The sequence below is a fragment of the Grampus griseus genome (assembly GCF_964374135.1).
Source record: "Grampus griseus genome assembly, chromosome: 8".
In the NCBI taxonomy this organism is placed as follows: domain Eukaryota; kingdom Metazoa; phylum Chordata; class Mammalia; order Artiodactyla; family Delphinidae; genus Grampus; species Grampus griseus.
This window is the reverse complement of record NC_139002.1, coordinates 105,601,060-105,620,788: the sequence shown is the minus strand read 5'-3', so window position 1 is coordinate 105,620,788 and position 19,729 is coordinate 105,601,060. Positions and strand designations below refer to the sequence as shown.

The 19,729-nt window shown below is 55.0% G+C and overlaps 1 protein-coding gene across 1 annotated transcript in view; it reads right to left on the bottom strand.

Moving 5' to 3' along the window:
• The window catches only part of LRP5 (LDL receptor related protein 5), a gene marked incomplete at its 5' end in the record, with an annotated part of 108,644 nt that overhangs the window by 63,814 nt on the left and 25,101 nt on the right, over positions 1–19,729 (bottom strand). Inside the window, 4 exons of the mRNA XM_082659760.1 lie at positions 4,621–4,752; positions 5,713–5,909; positions 10,148–10,345; positions 15,937–16,333. Coding sequence (XP_082515886.1) covers positions 4,621–4,752; positions 5,713–5,909; positions 10,148–10,345; positions 15,937–16,333 — 924 coding nt within the window. The remainder of the gene's footprint in view (positions 1–4,620; positions 4,753–5,712; positions 5,910–10,147; positions 10,346–15,936; positions 16,334–19,729) is intronic.

Below are 19,729 nucleotides of genomic sequence, written 5' to 3'. Positions count from 1 at the left end.
CGGCACCAGCTGGCCTCCACGTCCACTTCTGGTTCCAAATGTCCAGGGAAGAACTGCTCTCCTGCCATCTTGCCTGCCTGGCTCCTAGTTCAAGTTCAAATTCAAGCACAGTTCATATTTGTGGGGCATCCAGGCCTTCCTCTCAACAACCCCATGAATCGGGTACTACGATCATCCCTTTTTACATCTGAGGAGACAGAAGCACAGAGAGGCTGAGTCAATTTCCCAAGATCACACAGCCTGGACGTGAGTTAAGGTATCGTAAAAGGAAGACTGGACATAGAAAGCCATCACGTGATTGAAAATCACTCTTCAATTCTGGGTTTGCCTGAGACGGAATTTCCTTTTCACCCCAAAAATCTTTGGCAGGCTCTCAACCGCAGACCAAAGCCATGTTATATCTGTTGCCTCTGACACAGCCCCTTCTGGATGGAAGTCACACCTGTGCGGGCTTTGTCCATTTCTGTCTTTCCCGAAGGCCTTTCCTCTAGCCCAGGGCCAGTTCCTGAGCCCCCACTGTGTGGCCTGGGCTCTTCACCACCAACCCCCAGCACACTGGACCTCACCAATTCCAAAGCCAAGAAGAGATCCCCAAGTGATCCCAGGGCCTCCTCGGCCAGCCCCGGAATTCCATCCTCCCACCGGACACACCGGGCCTCAGAAGACCCTGGCGGCCCTCCATGGGCACCGCTCTCTTCCGGCCGGCGAGGTGTCTGCACCAGGTCCTCAGAGCTCTGCTGGTGACATTCAGTAGGATTTAGTGTCTCATTTTCTTCCCATTACCCTCGTGTTACCAGCCACCGTCTCCAGGCAGCGTTCGCATCTGATACCCTGCACGTCGTCAGCACTCAAAACCCACATTCCACGTGTAATTTATGTCCACCAGGATGCAGAACTGCATCGCCGAAGGAGCCTGGCAGCTCAGAAGGCCGCCTGAGGAAAGGAAAGCGGCTACCGCGCTCAGGTGATAGGATTGGGCCTTTTAATCAAACATTGTCCTTTAACATGATATTTTGTGGCAAGGAATAGAAACCGGAGGGTGAGAGACCCGTGTCCTAAAGCCCCCAGTTTGCCACGGAGCCGTCACTTTTTGTGACATCTGAGGCCCGAGGCCCCATTAGGTCCTCGCTCACAGAACCGTCTCTGACTCGCTCTGTCGTCCAAACAGACAGAAAGGCCCTCGGGGACAGGACCCCTTTCTCACTCATGCCCGGCTGAAGAATATGGAGAGGTGTTTGAGAACCACCTCGAATTTCCAGAAAGCCATCTTGGGGTCAAACCCTTGAAATGCTCTGAGAAGCTTGTGGGTTTCTTCTCGACTTCAACGAAAACATTTAGAAAATTGTTTACCCTTTCCCACCCCAGCTGCCCCGGACCCCTTTAACTTCAAACAGGTCCAGGGCAGAAGGTACAGGAGCCGCCATTGACCCCCGGAACCAACCAGTGCATTACTGGGAAGCAAGTGGGGTGGGAACCAGTCTTATAAAAACCAGGACCCCAGCAGTCACATTCTCATGCAAAGCAAGGCTCCTGTCCCATGGCTTCTGTCCCTCTGTGAGCTCCTCCCTCCTTCTGACCTAACACCCTAGACAGGGCAGCTGGAGCAAAAGCAGGAGGACGCAGGCTCAGTGTAAAGACAGCCCGCGCCTGCCTCTGTGCAGACCCCCACCCAAGCAGGAGCCCCTCGGAATGACAACAAAAACGTTTTTCTTCCGCGCACTTGGCATTCTCCAACTGGGTTATTTGTAAAAGTGTGCTTCACGGCTCGGGGGGCGCAAAAACAGTTCTGGTAAGACCAGGGAAGGTGGCCGCAGAGCTGAATCCCGGGGAATCTGCGGGCTGGCCGTCCTCCTGAAGGAGGCTGGGAACCAGCTTCCGACAGGAAGGACAGGCTTTGCTGCTAATCCCCCAGTTTCTACCCACCCCCACCCCCCGCCCGCCATAGGTGTCGGTATCAGCACCCACTGCAGAGCTTCCAGCCCCTCCTCCAGGAAGCCCTCCACCCCAGGCCTCCTCGCCCCGCAGTTAATGCCTGCAGAGGGAACAAAATGCTCTCAAAGGGCTCAACCCTGGGCAGTGGTCCCCAGAGCTCAGAGGCTCCAGCTACTGGGATGCTGGGAACCCGAAAGGAGCCTACAGCCTCGGCCTCTTCTGGTTGGAAAAGAAATGGGGCCTCCCCCAGGAGTGGCAGGACCCCTGGACAATAGAGGTAAACCTAGCCCCTTGGGCCTGATGAGCTGCCAGTGGTGTGAATGGGGGGCATGGCTGCTGTATACTGTGTACCCACTACTCACAGGGCACCTTGTAGGCACTTTCAACTCCTGTTAATGCACTGGGTCCTCCACAGCTTCCCTGGCAGGGGGTGGTCTGTGGCACCCACCCTCATCTCACAGATAAGGAAGGGAGGCACCAGGCACCATCCACGCCAGACGACCAATAGCTCTCTGTACCCCAGGGTAGCCTGGGCAAGTTGCTTCTGGAACTCCAGGCTTCTCCAGCTGTGCAACTTCACTGGACCATGACTCTGGGCTTCTACGAGGGTTCACACCTCATTTTTGCCCACACCCCACTCCTGGGCCCCTTAACAGAAGCGGCTGCACAAGGTCCCCCGTCGGGGCAGGCACTACTGCATGACCCACCTTTCTGGGGGGTTGTGTCCATCCCTATTCCTTCCCCAAATGTCCACATGCAGCCTGGCTCCAGACACCCGGAGTGGGCAGAGATGGCAACCATGCCTGCATTCCCCTCCCTCTCCCAGAGAAGACATCACCAATCGATCCAACACAGGGTTCGGGCAGACAGCACCCATCGATGGCAGCAACAGACGCCAGATCCAGATCCTTCTAGCTCCAGGGCCAAGCCCCAAGCCAGCACTCTCACGGCAGCAGGACTCGGAAATTGCAAAAACACAAACAGAACAGAAATGTCCGACAAGGGAAACATGGTTCAAAGGTATGCCCGCTTGATAAAACATTCTTCAGGCACTAAAACGCAGGTTTTTGAAGCATATATACCTCTTGTCATTGCAAATGCTCCTGCAATAATGTCAAGTGAAATGTATAGACACACGTGGACAAAACAGCAGAGTTAGATACATGGAAATGTTTAGACCATCTCCAGATTTCCCTTAGTTTCTCAAAGCAGAACTGGCCCCATATCATGCAAGAACCACTGCAAAATGAAAATGCAGAGCCCCTTGTGCAACAATTATTAAGCATTTCAAGTCAACAACAGAGTGCGAAACCAAGCACGGGGCCCTTCTGAACTCGAGGCCCCGTGTGACTGCACAGATCAGACACCTGTGAGGTCAGTCCTGATACCAACTGCTTCCTGCCTCAGAGCAGCCCACAGGCTCTTCCTTCTCACTGTTCCTTCTCCCTCCTAATCCTCTAAGCCTCAACTTAAATGGTGCCTCCTGGGAAGGACCTTCTCTGGCCGTCCATCTCAGGTAGGCAGGCCCCCCCTGCTGGGCTGGGCTGGGCCCTGGATGTCCCCAGGGACAGGCTGTATCCTGGATGCGTCTCATTTCTGGGAGAGCACATCCTGAGGCCCACACCTGGCAGTAAAGGCCCCCAGGCAGTGCGATGGAGAAGGGCGGCACTTCTTTAAAAACAGCACAAGTCTTTGAAGCAGCAAGTGCCCGAAAACCAAAGGGGAGAATCAAGAGGTGCAAAAATACCTACAGCAAAGAGAATCACCTGCGTGGGGGGGCAGGAGATCAACTGAACTTGGTGCATCCAAAGAAAGCTCCCGTTAAGGATGTGTCCACAACCTAAGTTTCCACGGCATGCCGGGGTATGGGGGTAGGGGGTAGGGTTATTACAGCACAGAGTCCATGTGAATGGGATGCAAGGATAAAAATGAATTACAGGGACTTCCCTGGTGGTCCAGTGGTTAAGAATCCACCTTCCAATGCAGGGGACGCAGGTTCGATCGCTGGTCGGGGAACTAAGATCCCACATGCCGCGGGGCAACTAAGCCCACGCGTTGCAACTACAGAGCCCATGTGCCCTGGAGCCCGCAGGCCTCAACTAAAGTGAAGCCCGCGCGCCACAACGAAAGATCCCACGTGCCACAACAAAGATCCCACGTGCCACAACTAAGACCCAACAAAGCCAAAAATAAATATTTTTTAAAAAAATGAATTATAAATTCCATATCAACGCTCATGAAAAAGCAGAAAAGCAAAGACATGAGCTCCCAGGAGGGCCCGAGGTACTACAGCGGTGGGAGCACTTGGAAGGGGCGGGAGGAGAGGAGGATGTGTCTGCTGGGAACCTCCTTTCGCACACTCTCTAACACCATTGCTCTCGTTACAATAAACACAGTTTTGATTTAATAGCCAAAGACAGCCAGCTTTTAGGGTGCGATTGCGCATGCCGGCAGTGCGCTTGTTACTTGGGGTCTCTGCCCATCTGGCACAACCTCGTCTTACAGATGGGAACCTGAGTTCCAAGGTCGTTCGCCCATCAGGCAGCAGAGCCCAGATCTGACCTGAATCCCGGCTGTTCGGCTGTCAGCGCTCAGAGCCCGGGCCGCGTGAACCCCTCCCCAAGGAAAGCAGATCGTGGGGCACCCAGGCTGGTGGCTGCCCCTCCCGCCAGCCGCTCCCTGGCTCACCTGCCTTGCACGTCTGGCCGTTGTCCTGAAGCTGCACACCAGTGGGGCAGGCGCACGCGTAGAAGGGCTCCCTCGGGGACAGCAGGCACAGGTGGGAGCAGCCGCCGTTGTTCTCCTCACATTGCGTGTGGTCTGGGGAGACAGGGCAGGCGGGAGAAGGTTCCGGATGGGCCCTAGACACCCACGCCCCCCACTCCCAGTGTGCCCATCCTCCCCGCCCTGCCCCCTCTTCCCGATCTCCTACCACAAGAAACCCCATCTTCCTAAGGGCCCCTCAAAGGACACCTCCTCTGCGGAGACTGTCCCCAGCCCTCCCTGGCAGGATCCCAGGACCTGCCTGCGTGGTAAGGGGAGGCCCTGGGTCGGGGGGGTCCTGGAGCAGAGGCCTGTCTCTGTGACATGCCTGGACCCCATGGGCTCTGCACAGAAGCTTGGTGGCCACACATGGCCACTGGGCCGAGCCTCTGGTAGCTGATGACAGTGCTTTTCATTCTCCCAAGCCCTTGCACAACCAGCGTGCAAATGAACTGACAAATACTCCTGGCATCTCACTCTGCCCAGGACAGGGTGGAGGGTGGTACCCATGAAAGGTAAAGCATTAAACCCACCTGCGTGTAAGGACCACGATGCTCTCCCCAGAAAACCACTCCAGAGAGCCCCACCCCTGGGAGCCCACTCTTAAGTACAAAGTTGGAACCTTCAACAGCACCGTGGCCAGAATCCGCCCTGCTCCGTGGTCCCCATGGGAACCAGTGGGGTCCCGTAAGAACAGGTGGTGGTCCTCGTGGGAGGGGGCGAGCCCGAGGCCCTGGCCCTGCTTGCTGGCTGCCTGTCACAGGAGCTTTTCACCATCAGGGACCCCTGCCACGACCCCACGGGGACCCCAGGCTGAGAACTCTGACTTGGAGCAGATTTTTCATGAATAAACACGTAACTTCCACTGGGCCTTGAAAACAGGGCAACCTTCCTTGGGAATCCCTCTGCCACCCCCGAGGACCACTGGGGCATGACCCTGCCTGAAGCCACCCCGACACCAGCTCTGCAGAGGGGCCTCTCCCAGCCTGCCCCACCCCCAGCCTGGCCCCGACTTACAGTAAGGCTGCCGCTCTGGGCTGAGCACTTGGATATCCATGGGCGAGTAGAGAGCGCTAAGGATCTCCTTCCTCTTGTCTCCAGTCCTCTTGTTACAGGCGTGGATGGAGCGGGTCTGCCAGTCTGTCCAGTACAGAGTGTCTCCAGAGAGCGTCAGGGCAAAAGGGTGCGTCAGACTGCCCTCCACGACCTTCTGCCTGTGGGTGGGTGGGGGGGAGGCGGGTGGAGGAGCCGTCAGGGGGTCCCCACTGTGCTCCCCATTTTGAAAGCCTTCCATTGTCACTGCTGACCCATCGACATCACGCAGGACAACAGGAGCGGTGATGGAGCAGCGTGAGACCAGGCCAGGGCATCCCAGGAACCCTCTGCCAGGGTGCGCAGGGCACCTTCCAGACCCAGCCAGCCTCCCGCCACCCCTGACAGTGACGTGGGGGGCCCTGCACACCCAGCTGCTCCCTGTCTAACCCGTTTCCAGAAGGGGGGCTATTGCCAAAGTGCCCCACAGAGAAGAAAGAAGGAAGAAAAGTGGCAGGGAGGACGCCACACCTGGTGACAACAAGCTGATGAGAAGCACACCTGTCCTGCCTGATGCTTTAACAACGTAACACAAATCGGACCAAAGTTACTGATACTTGCTCATTCCTATGATGTCAATAATTTATATTATCAAAGCAAATTAAACTTGTATCAGCGTTAAAAAAAAAAAAAGCTATTCTCATCTGTGTATTTATGATACCCAGCAAACGAGAACTTGTTTTTAATGAGATTATGGACGACGATAATAGAATCGTAATTCACACAGCTGGTAGTATGCGATTATCTGGTTTAATGACCCGCACCCCACTATAGGCTTCCTGAGGTGGACACTGTGGATGGGTGGTCACCATCGTGTCCTCAGTCCCTGGTACAGCACTGAGGAGGGAGTCACACTCAAAAGGTACCACTGAACAACCAAAAATCATACACTCGCGCTCTTTCCCAGCCTGACCTGACATTGCCTCTTCCCTGTTTCCTTCATGTCACTTTTTAAAAAGATTTATTGACTAAAAAGGATCATAAGATAATACTATGAACAACTATATACCAACAAATTAGACAACCTAGACGAAATGGATAAATTCCTAGAACCATACAATCTTCCAAGGCTGAATCGTGAAGAACCAGAAAATCTGAATAGTTACCGATAATTAGTAATGAAATTGAATCAGGAATCAAAAAACTTCCCCAAAACAGAAGTCCAGGTCCAGATGGCTTCATAGGTGAATTCTAACAAACATTTAAAGAAGAGTTAATACCTATCCTTCTCAAATTATTCCAAAAAATAGAAGAGGAAGAACAGAATAGCTATTACCAAAAAGACAAGAAACGATAAATGTTGGCAGCGATGTGGAGAAAAGGGAACCCTCGTGCACTGTTTGTGGGAATGTAAATTGGTGCAGGCACTATGGAGAACAGCACGGAGGTTCCATAAAAAACTAAAAATAGAACCACCATATGATCCAGAAATCCCACATCTGGGTATTTTCCCAAAGAAAATGAAAACACAAATTTGAAAAGATATATGTACCCCTGTGTTCACTGCAGCATTATTTACAATGGCCAAGATATGGAAGTAACCTAAGTGTCTGTCGAGAGATAAACTGAATGGATAAAAAAAAGATGGTGTGTCTCTGTGTGTGTGTGTGTGTGTCTGTGTGTACACACACACACACACACACACACACACACACACACACACACAATGGAACACTACTCAGCCATAACAAAGAATGAAATCTTGTCGTTTGTGGCAACATGAATGGACCTGGAGAGTATTATGCTAAGTGAAAAAGGTCAGACAGAGAAAAACAAATACCGTATGATTTCACTTATATGTGAAATCTAAAAAACAAAAGAGAAACAGATTCATAGATACAGAGAACCAACAGGTGTTTGCCAAAGGGGGCGGGTAGGGGAACAGATGAAACAGATGAAGGAGATCAGAGGTACAAACTTCCAGCTACAAGATAAATAAGTCATGGGGGACTTCCCTGGTGGCTCAGTAGTTAAGAATCCACCTGCCAATGCAGGGGACGTGGGTTCGAGCCCTGGTCTGGGAAGATCCCATATGCCGTGGAGCAACTAAGCCCATGCACCACAACTACTGAGCCTGCGCTCTAGAGCCCATGAGCCACAACTACTGAGCCCATGTGCCACAACTACTGAAGCCCGCACGCCTAGAGCCCATGCTCCACAACAAGAGAAGCCACCACAATGAGAAGCCCGTGCACCGCAACGAAGAGTAGCCCCCCGCTCACCGCAACTAGAGAAAGCCTGCACGCAGCAATGAAGACCCAATGCAGCCAAAAATAAATAAATTTTTTTAAAAAATCAAATCTTAAAAAAAAAATAAGTCATGGGGAAGTATGTAACGTACACATAGGAAATACAGCCAATAATACTATAATAACTTTGCTTGGTGATGGGTGGTTAACTGTTCTCATTGTGACCATTTCATAATTGAATCACTATGTTTTACACCTGAAACTAATATAATATTGTATGTTAATTATAACTCAATAAAAAATATTAGGGCTTCCCTGGTGGCACAGTGGTTGAGAGTCCGCCTGCCGATGCAGGGGACGCGGGTTCGTGCCCGGTCCGGGAAGATCCCACATGCCGTGGAGCGGCTGGACCCGTGAGCCATGGCCGCTGAGCCTGCGCGTCCGGAGCCTGTGCTCTGCAACAGGAGAGGCCGCAACAGTGAGAGGCCCGCATACCGCAAAAAAAAAAAAAAAAAAATTAAAACCCAGACTCAGAGATACAGAGAACAGAACTCAGAGATACAGAGAACCCCTGCTTCCAGGGGAGGGGGGTGGGTGAAATGGGTACAGGGGATCAAAAGGTGCCAATTTACAGTTATAAGATGAGTAAGTCCTGGGGATGTAACATACAGCACGGGGACTACAGTTAACAATATTGTACTGTATACTTAAAAGCTGCCAAGAGAGTGGATCTTAAAAGTTCTCATCACAAGGAGAAAAAAATGTAACTCTCTATAGTGATGGATGTTAACTAAACTTATTGCGGTCATCATTTTGCAACATACACATATAACAAATCACAACAAATCACGACATCATACACCTAAAATGAATACAATGTTATGTGCCAATTATATCGCAATCAAAAACCAAAAACAGGACCTCCCTGGTGATGCAGTGGTTGAGAATCCTCCTGCCAATGCAGGGGACACGGGCTCGAGCCCTGGTCCGGGAAGATCCCACATGCCGCGGAGCAACTAAGCCCGTGCGCCACAACTACTGAGCCCACGCTCTAGAGCCCGTGAGCCACAACTGCTGAGCCCACCTGCCACAACTACTGAAGCCCATGTGCCTAGAGCCCGTGCTCTGCAACGAGAAGTCACTGCAATGAGAAGCCCGCGCACCTCAACGAAGAGCAGCCCCCACTCACCACAGCTAGAGAAAGCCCGTGCGCAGCAACAAAGACCCAACGCAGCCAAAAATAAATTAATTAAATAAATAAATTTAAAAGAAAAGAAAACCAAACATACAAAAAATGTCTTGAGGTGAAATTCACATATCACCAAATCAACCATTTCAAAGTGACTAATTCAGGGCTGCATAGCACATTCACCATGTGCAGCCATCACCACCAGCTGTTTCCCAAACATTTCCACCCCCACAGGAAAACCCTGAATGTACCAAGCAGGTACTCCTCGTCTCCCCTCCCCCCGCAGCCCCTGGAAACAGCCGTCTGCCCTCTGTCCCTAAGGATTCGCCTGTTCTGGACTTTTCACATCCATGAAGTCACACGATATGTGGCCTTTGGTGTCCGGCTTCTTTCACTTAGCAGCATGTTTTCAAGGCCCATCCGTGGTGTGGCATCCACCCGTGCCTCATTCCTTGCTATGGCTGAGCACCGCTCCATGGCACAGATATGCCACAATCTTGCTTATCCATCCGTCGCTCATCTGCTGGTGGACATTTCTACCTTTTAGCTATTGTGGACGCTCCTGCGATGGATATTCGTGTACAAGTATTTACTTCGATACCAATTTTCAATTCTTTGGGGGCATAAACCTAGGAGCAGAATTGCTAGATCCTACGTTAATTTGATGCTCACACCCTGAGGAGCCATGAAACTGCTTTGGATGTAGGGCTCTTTGGCCTTTGCGATCCCACTGAGAATGAGCATTCTACATTTTGCTATAAAATAGATGCAGATGCCACCCCAGACCCTGCTTGGGTGGGATGTCAGACATGGTGTGTGCACTGTTATGGACCTCAGCTCTGAAAAGGCCTGCAGGCCTCAGGCCCCCAGGGTTTCAGGTCTGAGACCACTGGCCTGAGTTGGGAAGGATCAGCCAACGCCCAGCTGGGACTGGCCAGGGCCCCGTGGGGAAGGTGGGGGCCCAGAGCCAGGCGGAACTTACCGGAAGGAGCCGTCCAGGTTGGCGCGGTGGATGAAGCTGAGCTTGGCGTCCGCCCAGTACAGCTTCTGCTCCTCCAGGTCGATGGTCAGCCCGTTGGGCCAGTAAATGTCCGAGTCCACAATAACCTTCCGGGTGCTGCCATCCATCCCTGCCCGTTCGATCCGGGGTATCTCTCCCCAGTCTGTCCAGTACATGTACCTAACAAGGAGGACAGAAGCACGATGAGAAAAGCTCGTGTTTGTTTCGTTTTTGATTTCTGTCTATATGAATGCAAGCATATGAAACAGAGACAGTGAATTTGCCCTGAAATCTCGCCCAATGTTCCGGGCCGAGGGTATCATTACTCCCGATTTGCTTTCCAAGCAGTCAGTAATATATTAATTTTTTCTTTTTTTTTGGCTGCACTGCTTGCAGAATCTTATTAGTTCCCCAGCCAAGGATTGAACCTAGGCCCTCGGCAGTGAAAGCGCAGAATCCTAACCACTGGACCACCAGGGAATTCCGTGTAATATATTAATTTTTAATCAAAGTTGGATAATCAAATATACTTGTTTCCACTTGTTCTCATTTAGCAACATATTCTAGGTATCCTCTTCTTACTAGTCGAAACCCTCCTTGTTCTTTTAATGGCTATAGAGTACGGTAAATTATTTAAGTGAAACCACTTTGAACGTTTGCGTTGCTTCTGAATTTTTGCTACTATGAAAACGCTGTAAATGAACTTCTAAAAGGCAATTAAAATATGTAAAATGGAATATTATTCAGTGCTAAGAAGAAATGAGCTATTAAGCCATGAAAAGACACGGAGGAACATTAAATGCATGTTACTAAGTGAAAGAAGCCAACGTGAAAAGGCTATACATTCTATGGTTCCCGCATACAACACTGTTGAAGGTGAAACTATGGAGACAGAAAAAGATCAGGGGCTGCCAGGGACTGGGGAGGGATATGCACTGACGGAGCACAGAGGATCTGCAGGGCAGCAAAACGATTCTGTAGGATAATACAACCATGGATACGTGACATTAAATCTTTGTCAAAAGACAAAGGTTAAATGTACGTGGGTATACAGGAACTCTCTGTACCTTGCCCTCAATTTATCTGTGAGCCTAAAACTGCTTTAAAAAAATGAAGTCTGGGGCTTCCCTGGTGGCGCAGTGGTTGAGAGTCCGCCTGCCGATGCAGGGGACGCGGGTTCGTGCCCCGGTCCGGGAAGATCCCACATGCCGCGGAGCGGCTGGGCCCGTGAGCCACGGACGCTGGGCCTGCACGTCCGGAGCCTGTGCTCCGCAACGGGGGAGGCCACAACGGTGAGAGGCCCGTGTACCACAAAAAAAAAAAAAAAAAGAAGTCTGTTAAAAACAACAATGCGTAGGTGAGGTATTCACTGAAACATACCAGTTATTCCTGGGTGGGTTGTGGGTGAGTCAGCTCTGCTGAACCATGTTCTTAGAGTTTCCAGCCAGAAACCACCGCCTCCTTAGAGGCTTCCTTATTTGATGTCCCTTCACATGAGCAGAGATAATAGGCAGGCATCTGGGCTGATGGGTTCAAACCCCACCAGTGCCCAGATGTCCAGGCGGGGCGCCCTCCCAGCATGGCTCTTCAGTGGAGAGCAGAGGGAACCGCACCAGCCTTGAGGACATGAGTCCCTTGGGTTTCTGGCCCAGTCGGCTGTGGACAAGCCATGGGGCACAAGGGGTGGCAGACCTGTTTCACTTTACTTTGTCCACCGGTGTCTCTCCGCAGAGAAGGGGGACAGTGCCTGGATTTCCCTTGGAGGAGCCCCGCCTCCACTCGAGGTTCATGAACCTCTCCAGGTGGTGTGTCTGCTCCCACACCCCCTCCTGGAGTGGGCACAGGTCAGTCCTGAGCAATCAACAAACCCCATTACCCTCAGCCTTAGTGGCCGCTTAGAGACAGGCAGATGGGAGTCGGCCTGCAAGGGGAGGGCAGGGGGCTCCTGGGAGCCACCTGTGCCCTCGTGGGAGGGTCTGCCAGGGAAGACAGCGCAAGCCCGGATGGGGAGAGGCGGGGCCGTGGGACACAGTGGGAGCGAAAACAGGCCACTTCTCAGACGCCCTAGTTGCTTGGGCCCACAGGCTTGCTTCCCTTCGAGCTGCTTCTCTTACGGATCAAGTCCCCTCCCCGCACTCCCTCTCCACTCCCGCTCTCAGCCTCCACAGCTTCAGAGGTAAAACTTCATGCCTTTCAGCAAAGCCTGAGCTGCCGTCCACCAGGGACCAGCAAAGTCATCAGGGACGTGGGGAGAACAGGCCCAGCCTTGCCCTTTGGTGGGGGTCTCTGTCCAGCAGGAGAGAGAAAATGACACGCACACAAGCTGCCACTCCCCCGAGATGGGAGCTCCGAAGGCCACCCCCGTCCACGGGGCCGTGGGGCCTTCCCAGAGGGGTGTCACTTCGGAGCTGGCACTGTCGCCACCTGCTAGACGGGTGATGACAGATGATGATAATGAGCTCCTGGGGGCTTCACGTGCGGCGAGGGGCCAACCACACCCGGCCATCGTCACCAAGCTCCCCTGCTCTCCAGCCCCCATGGGGACAGGGAACTTGGAACACCTCTCCAACAAGCTCTCCACTCTGCTCTCCACTGAAGAAGTGACGCAGGGACTATTCCCATTGGACAGGTGAGAAAACCGAGGCTCCGGAAGGCTGCGCTGCCCCAGGTCACAAGCTCTGGGAGCACAACACGGTTCTCCGGTTGAGGTCAGAGCCTGGCCGCTGTCTGACCCACCCCCCAGCCTGGGGTGGTGGCGAACTTCTCCGGGCACCCGAGGCTCTCAGCAAAGGCTCCCGCCGGCCTGGTGCAGGCACCTTTCTCTCCCTGTGCTTTTCCCACCCCCAGCAGCCTGGAAAGAGCCCAGCCCTCCCGCCGGCTGCCCAGAAGGTGTCAGGAGAATCAGTCTCAGAGCCATCCACTCACATGCTCCTGAACGCTCCTTGGTGGCCAACGGGAAAGGCCGGAAAATGTGCAGGCTCAGGACCTCCGCGAGGAGCATAATTCACATTCCTTCCCCCGGGTTTCATAACAGAGGCCCGGCTGGTTTCCTTAAATGGGGAATTTGCGAGCCACCCTGTTCCCAGAGCCCAGCTGGCGTGGATGTGCTCGTGCAGAGCCTTCAACGCTGCCACAGGCCCAGCCTAGCTCCACGGAGGAAAATCAACTCCTGAAGCAAAGCCCTGCAGCCTGGTCTCAGCGCGCAGAGGGCAGAGGCTGGCTGCGGTTGTGGTTGTGTGTTATTTTAGGGAAGGGCCATTTTGCATCTTAAAGAGGGGGTTGGGTTTCAGCCCGGCTTTAACTCGAGACCCAGGAGCCACTGCAGCCCCTCATGGGCTGGGACAGGCCCGGGCCACCCCACAGCACTGGGCTGATGTCTTCCCGGCCCCAGGTCCTCAGGGCCAGAGAGTCCTCCCTGGAGCCCGCTCTGCTGCCCAAGTGGGCACCTGGTGCTGGGAGCGGAGGTGCCTCCCCAGCCTCGCCGGGACACCTGCCCTTTGCCACCTGTGCTGCTGAACCTGACCAAGTCCAGGCCCTGGGGTCTGTGGTCCTCCTGGCTATGGGGCTCTTGGTCACGTGCACCCTGAGGTTGACGTTCAGACTGAGAACCTTCCTTCCTGATGACGTAGCAGGGGCAGTATCTCCTCATCTAAGGAGGGACCCTAGCTGTGAGGCAGAAAGGCTGCATCACGAGAGGACAGACACACGGAGACAACAGAGGTTCCAACAGGGCCAGGAGGAGGCAGTGATGCTCCCTGCAGACACGAGTGTGTGGCCAGGACAGAGAATGAAGCCCCCTGTCCCCGCTCTCAGGACTCAGTCTGAACTCATGGCAAGGACCACCGCCAGGCCAGTGTTCGGCAGAGTGGGGCGCTGCCCATGGTGCCTATGCACTGGCCTGGAGTCCTTCCCTCCTGGGCAACGGTGTCTAAGGGGATGGAGCGGACACTGCTAACCTCGATCACACCACAGACGAAGCTGGGACCAGAGTCCAGCGTTCTCACCGCCATTCAATCTGGTGAGTGGGACACTTAGCACCACCACTTCGCTCCGTCACGCATCAGACACATCACTGGGGCGGCGGGAGATGTGGGGGAGAGGCTGGGGCCTCAGATATCCTGCCCAGGGCATCAACACCAAAGTCAACTCTACCTCAGGGGCAGGGGTGTGATCCCAGCAGGATCTGGGGGAAGAATTCAGAGGCAAGATCAGAAAAGATTTCAAACATTTAGTAAGAAAAGACAGGGCCAGAGATGGACCAACTCCTAGGGATGCTACAGGCAAAGCCAGACTAGGTGTGAGCATGAAGACGACTGCTCCCAACCAAGTACCAAGCACCTCCTCACTGAGCACTTCCCAACCAAGTACCAAGCACCTCCCAACTGAGCACTTCCCAACCAAGTACCAAGCACCTCCCAACTGAGCACTTCCCAACTAAGTACTAAGCACCTCCCAACTGAGCACTTCCCAACCAAGTACCAAACACCTCCCAACTGAGCACTTCCCAACCAAGCACCAAGCACCTCCCAACCGAGCACTTCCCAACCAAGTACCAAGCACCTCCCAACTGAGCACTTCCCAACTAAGTACTAAGCACCTCCCAATGGAGCTCACACACACACACAAACACTCAGCTTTTAAACCAGCAGCTCCAGAAGGCTCCAGCTATTCCGACATCAGAAGCCAGTCTAGTGTGCCTTCTCAGTCAACACGCCGAGAAGGCCCCCGTAAGGAGGTTTACTTGGCCACCAAAGCGCCCCCTCACCCAGGGTGCTCCCCTAGCTACCCACGCACCTGCACTGGCAGGACAGGCCTCTGCCTCCCAAACCTCATTCCACCCACCCCAGGGTGGGCTGAGAGGTCCTTCCAGCCTGGGCTGCAGGCAGTGCGGCCAGTGTCACCACCCCTCCAGGGCAGGGGAGGGCACTGCCAGGGGCAACAGCAAGTCAGGGGCATCAGGACCAGAACCCAGAGTCCTACGGTGTTTCTGTTCCAGATGCCCAACAGCCGTTTCTGACACATGAACAGCAGAGGAGTGGGCAGACCCAGCAGTGGGTCGAGCACGGCCAGGAGGCAGGTGCCTAGCTTGATGCAGCCTGGCTAAGAGTGTGTCCTTCCCAGGCGGCAGGAAGAGGGAATAGAGGGCCGAGGGATGACCGAACGAACAGCTACCGTTCACGAAAGTCTGCAATGAGCCTGGCCTGGCTGGGCAGCTCGGTCATCTCCCCACAATCTCTCCATCCCAGCCTTCAACTCTGCACATGTTCTTAGCTTTGCCGCCACTCACAAAACCCCACCTGGAACTCATGGCTGGGCCCTGAGCCTTCGTAGGTCACGTGAGCTCAGCCAGACTGGGAGGCAGGGGGAAGCAGAGGGCTTCCAGAAGACACCAGAGAAACCATCTGCAGCAAGTTCCCCTTCTGGACAAGGAGTTTCACTTTTTCCCCCCGTTTTCAGCTGATGCAGTCATAAAGGAAGTGAAAGGTGTGAGTTCTACCTGTCAGAGCGCTCGCACCTCCTCGGACACCGTCACACACACATCTGGGACGTTTAGTGATTCGAATCCACGGCCAAGCAGAGGCAGCGAGTTTAAAAAAACCCACAACACAGGGTATCACGGGGAAATGGTTCTCAACAACAACAAATTCTGAAAGCGAACCCATTTAAGACTGCCGCATTTTCTCTAAAAAAGGTACGTGGGCTCAAGTAAGTTCAAGAGAGAAATCACGACCCCACCCACTCGCACCAGGGAGCAGAGGCACTGGGTTTACCCGTGAGCGGGGTCCAAGGCGATGGCCCGCGGCTGGTCCAGGTCCTGCCAGAAGAGGACCTTCCGGGACGTCCCATTGAGATTGGCCACCTCGATGCGATTGGTCTCCGAGTCCGTCCAGTACAGCTTCTTGCCGACCCAGTCGCAGGCCAGGCCGTCGGGCGACACCAGGCCGGAGATGACCACGTTCTGCACGGCAGCCCCCGTCTGGTTCAGGTAGGTCTGCTTGATGGCCTCCTCGCTCACGTCCGTCCAGTACACGGCTCCCTTGGAGAACTGGAAATCCACCGCGGCCGCATCCTCCAGGCCGCTGACCACAATGGTGGACTCCAACTTGACTCCGCCGGCGTCCACCAGCCGTACGTCCCGGCGGTTGGCAAACAGGAGGAGCGGCGAGGCTGTGGGGGTAGAAGCAAACCGTGAGGACCGCAGGCTGAGCCGCAGGCCGCACAGACCAGGACGGGGGGCTAGGTGCCTGGACCCCGCCCGGCCCGTGCCCGAGGCTCCCGGTTCCTTCCTTCCATCCCCAGCCACTGCCGGGAAGGCACCTGGGCGGGCCCAGCCACCCATGCAGAGGCTCTTTCAACGCAGCAGACGGCGCTGCAGTTCCTGAAATCACCGTGTGTCCCACCCAGGCCCCTCCTCTGCAGGGTAGGAGGACGCGCGGAGGGTTCGAGGTCAGGACCGTCTCCGGGGCTCCACCCCTCCCACCACCACCATCATTATGTCACGTCTACAGTTCTTTGTGGCAGCAGGGACACGGCAAAGATCAAACACAGGGGTGTAACAACTACATCCGAGCTGGGCATCCTGACCTCTTGCGAGGAGGAGATGGCCACCAAAGAACTTCTGTCCCTAATCTCACCCCTCCCTGCCCCAGGCAGGTACAGACAGGTGATAAAGAGTGAGCATCCTCACAGGCTGACGGCTCTTTGAAGGTCACTCACGGCACACAGAGTTGGGCAGGCTCCTCTCTGGGCCCCCTGGGCTCTCGGCACACAGGCCTGGGCTGTGGGTGACAGTTCACCCATTTTACAGAAGGGTAAGACAAGGCTTCGAGAGGAACCAAGTTCAACAGCACACCAGGTGCCACACTCCGGAACAGGCATCGTGTGCTCGCTGCACAGGTGTATCTAGTTTGTAAAAAGGCATCACTTTTCTGTGTATACGCACTTCAGTAAAAAGGTTTTTTTAATTAAAAATGGAAGTTTCCCTGTTTTCCCAGCTGCTACAATATGCTGAGGGTCCCAGTGGACCCTGCACTCCAGGACGGCTTGTCTGCCCGTCTAAGAATGCCCTGCCCTGCCCAGGGCCAGCACACAGCAGCTGCTCTATAAATACATTTCACCCACCCCACTAGCATCCTAGCATCCTAATTTCAAGACAGTGAGTCACCTCTGCTCTGTGAGAGGTGAGAAGGGAAAGGGCGGGGTGCCCAGAAGGGTCTGGGTCCCCACTGTCAGCCAGAGGTTCCACAGAGCAGAGTGGCAGTGACACACACCACCGGAGGCGCTGCCGGCAGTCGGGTGCCTTCCGAGGGTCAGAGGCCAGCCGGTCGGAGGACGGTGGGCAAGGGGGTGATACCCAAGATGAGGGAGGGTCCAGACCTTCAGAGGAGGAAGAATCGTACAGACCAGAGGCAGAGGGCCTTCGCAGGAAGAGTCGTGTGGGATCTGGAGGCCCGTGGACCGAGGCAGAAAAGCTGCTGCAGACACCCCGCAGCACATGCAGGGTGACGGGTGCCCCCAGAGCACCTGCCCATTCATCGTCACCAGGGCCCTGCCGGCCACTGGAGCACAGACGACCAGTAATCCCACCCCGCCTGCGAGGTTCACCGTGCCCGGCCTCCTGAGATTCCTCCCCTCTCATCCGGCAAAGGCAGGACCGGCCCGGGTGGTTCCTAACCTCGGGGGTCACAGAGCCCTCTGATAAGCTGACCCTCTCACCAGAAGCAGACACAGGCGCGCACACCAAAGCCCCGTGACATTCCCCCACCAGGATGGACCCAGCTCCCGCCTGAGAACCCCTCGCGAAGGCCAGCAGGGAGGACGCTGGCTTCACTCTTCTCTAAACTAGCACCTCTGGACGACAGTGCAAGGGACCATCTCAGGAGGAGGCAAGCTCCCCGCTGCCACAGGTATTCCATTGGGAGTTGGTGGCCACAGGTGAGGGACGAAACTCACCCGGCATCAGCATCAACAGATGGATGGCCCCGCAGACAGCAGTCTCCAATCAGAGGCGTTCCGGCCCCCAGGGGAAGCGCTTTGGAAGGAGGTACCCACGGGGCGAGTCGCCAGTCCCAGCTGTTGGCCAGACACCCAGTAAGTTAACCCTTCCCCGCAGCCGAAGTCCCAGAGGCCAGGGAGCCTGGGCTGGGGGAGAATCAGGAGGCGGGGAGCCCTGGAAGCTGCCCCCGCACAAAAAATCCTAACTCTGCTCTGCTCTTTCTCCCCAAACTGGAAAGACCACATTTTCCCCGCAGTTTACACTCTGGGCAGTTCAGGTGCACCCTTCAAAGGCCACAGGTGATGGGGGGTGGATTTCAATTTCCTGCGCTTTTCCCAAACTGAGACTCCTAGGAGGGCCAGGGCGGGCAGGCTCTCTCCAGGAGAAGCCACTCCTGCTTCAAAGACATCTAGAAACCACCACACACTCAAGTCCTAAGTTTGAAGAGGCACCCACTTCACTCTCCGGTTACCCTGGGGACCCATGGCGATGGGGGCCTCTTGTGGGGGGCTGCCCCCCCCCAGCTGACACCTACCCTCCCAGTGCCCCTCCTAGGGCTTGGGGAGCCCCGGCTGATGCGGCCTCAAGCCTACCAGGGGCCACGGGTACCCTGGCTCATCTGGGAGATGTGGCCGCCTGGGACCCCTCCTTCCCCACGGGAGGAGGGAGGCTGGGGAGGCGGGCAGGATTAGAGTGGCCAGCTGAGGGGCTGACGTCAGGACAGGCTATCCTGAGGAGTGATGCACTGGGCTGAGACCGCGACAGAGCCAGCCAGTGGGCAGGCAGCGGGGTGTCGTGTAGCACATGCCAGCCTGGCTGGGACACACAACCGATCCCAGAACCCACCCTCGTGTCCTGTACGACGTGGGGGGAAAAGACAACAGGCGACCCACATGATGGGTAAGGCGATGTCAGTTATGCCTCACAACATCGATGCTGCGGTTTGCAAAACAGAGCAGGGTAAAGGATTGGGGAGTGGGGTCTGCCGTTTCACGTAAGATGGTCAGGGTGGCCTCGCTGAGAAAGTGACACCTGGGCAAAGACTTGAAGGGGGCAGCGAGAGAGGGCCGGATGGAGGGCATCCTGGCAGAGGGGTGACCAGTGCAAAGGTCCTGGGGCGAAGCACGCAGGAAGCGGCAGATGGTCCTCTGTGCTCCTTCCCGAGGTGACAGGCCCACGGGCCCAAGACCCTGTAGGTCAAGGGGTTCAGGTGTGTATCTCCCAGGTGAGGAGACTGCAGCTCTTGGAAGGGTGCTTTGACCTGCCCCAGGTTACTCCAGGGGTGATCTCTTGACCAGTGGCCCAAGCTTTTGGGGCAGCAAGGAGAAGAAACAAGCAGTGTGAGGAGGGAGAGGAGTGCAGGGCAGAGGGGCTGAGAGCTGGACCGGCAGCCCAGCCGCCACCGCACCCCAGGACTCACGCGGGGTCACCTGGCCACCGCAGATGCAGGAACAGCCCTTTTAGGAAATACCGCAGTGTCTGGTATTAAGGACCATAAAACGTTTAAACCCTCTCCCTAGAGACGGGCCTCACAGGACCTTATCCCAAGGAACACCTGAAGGAAGGAA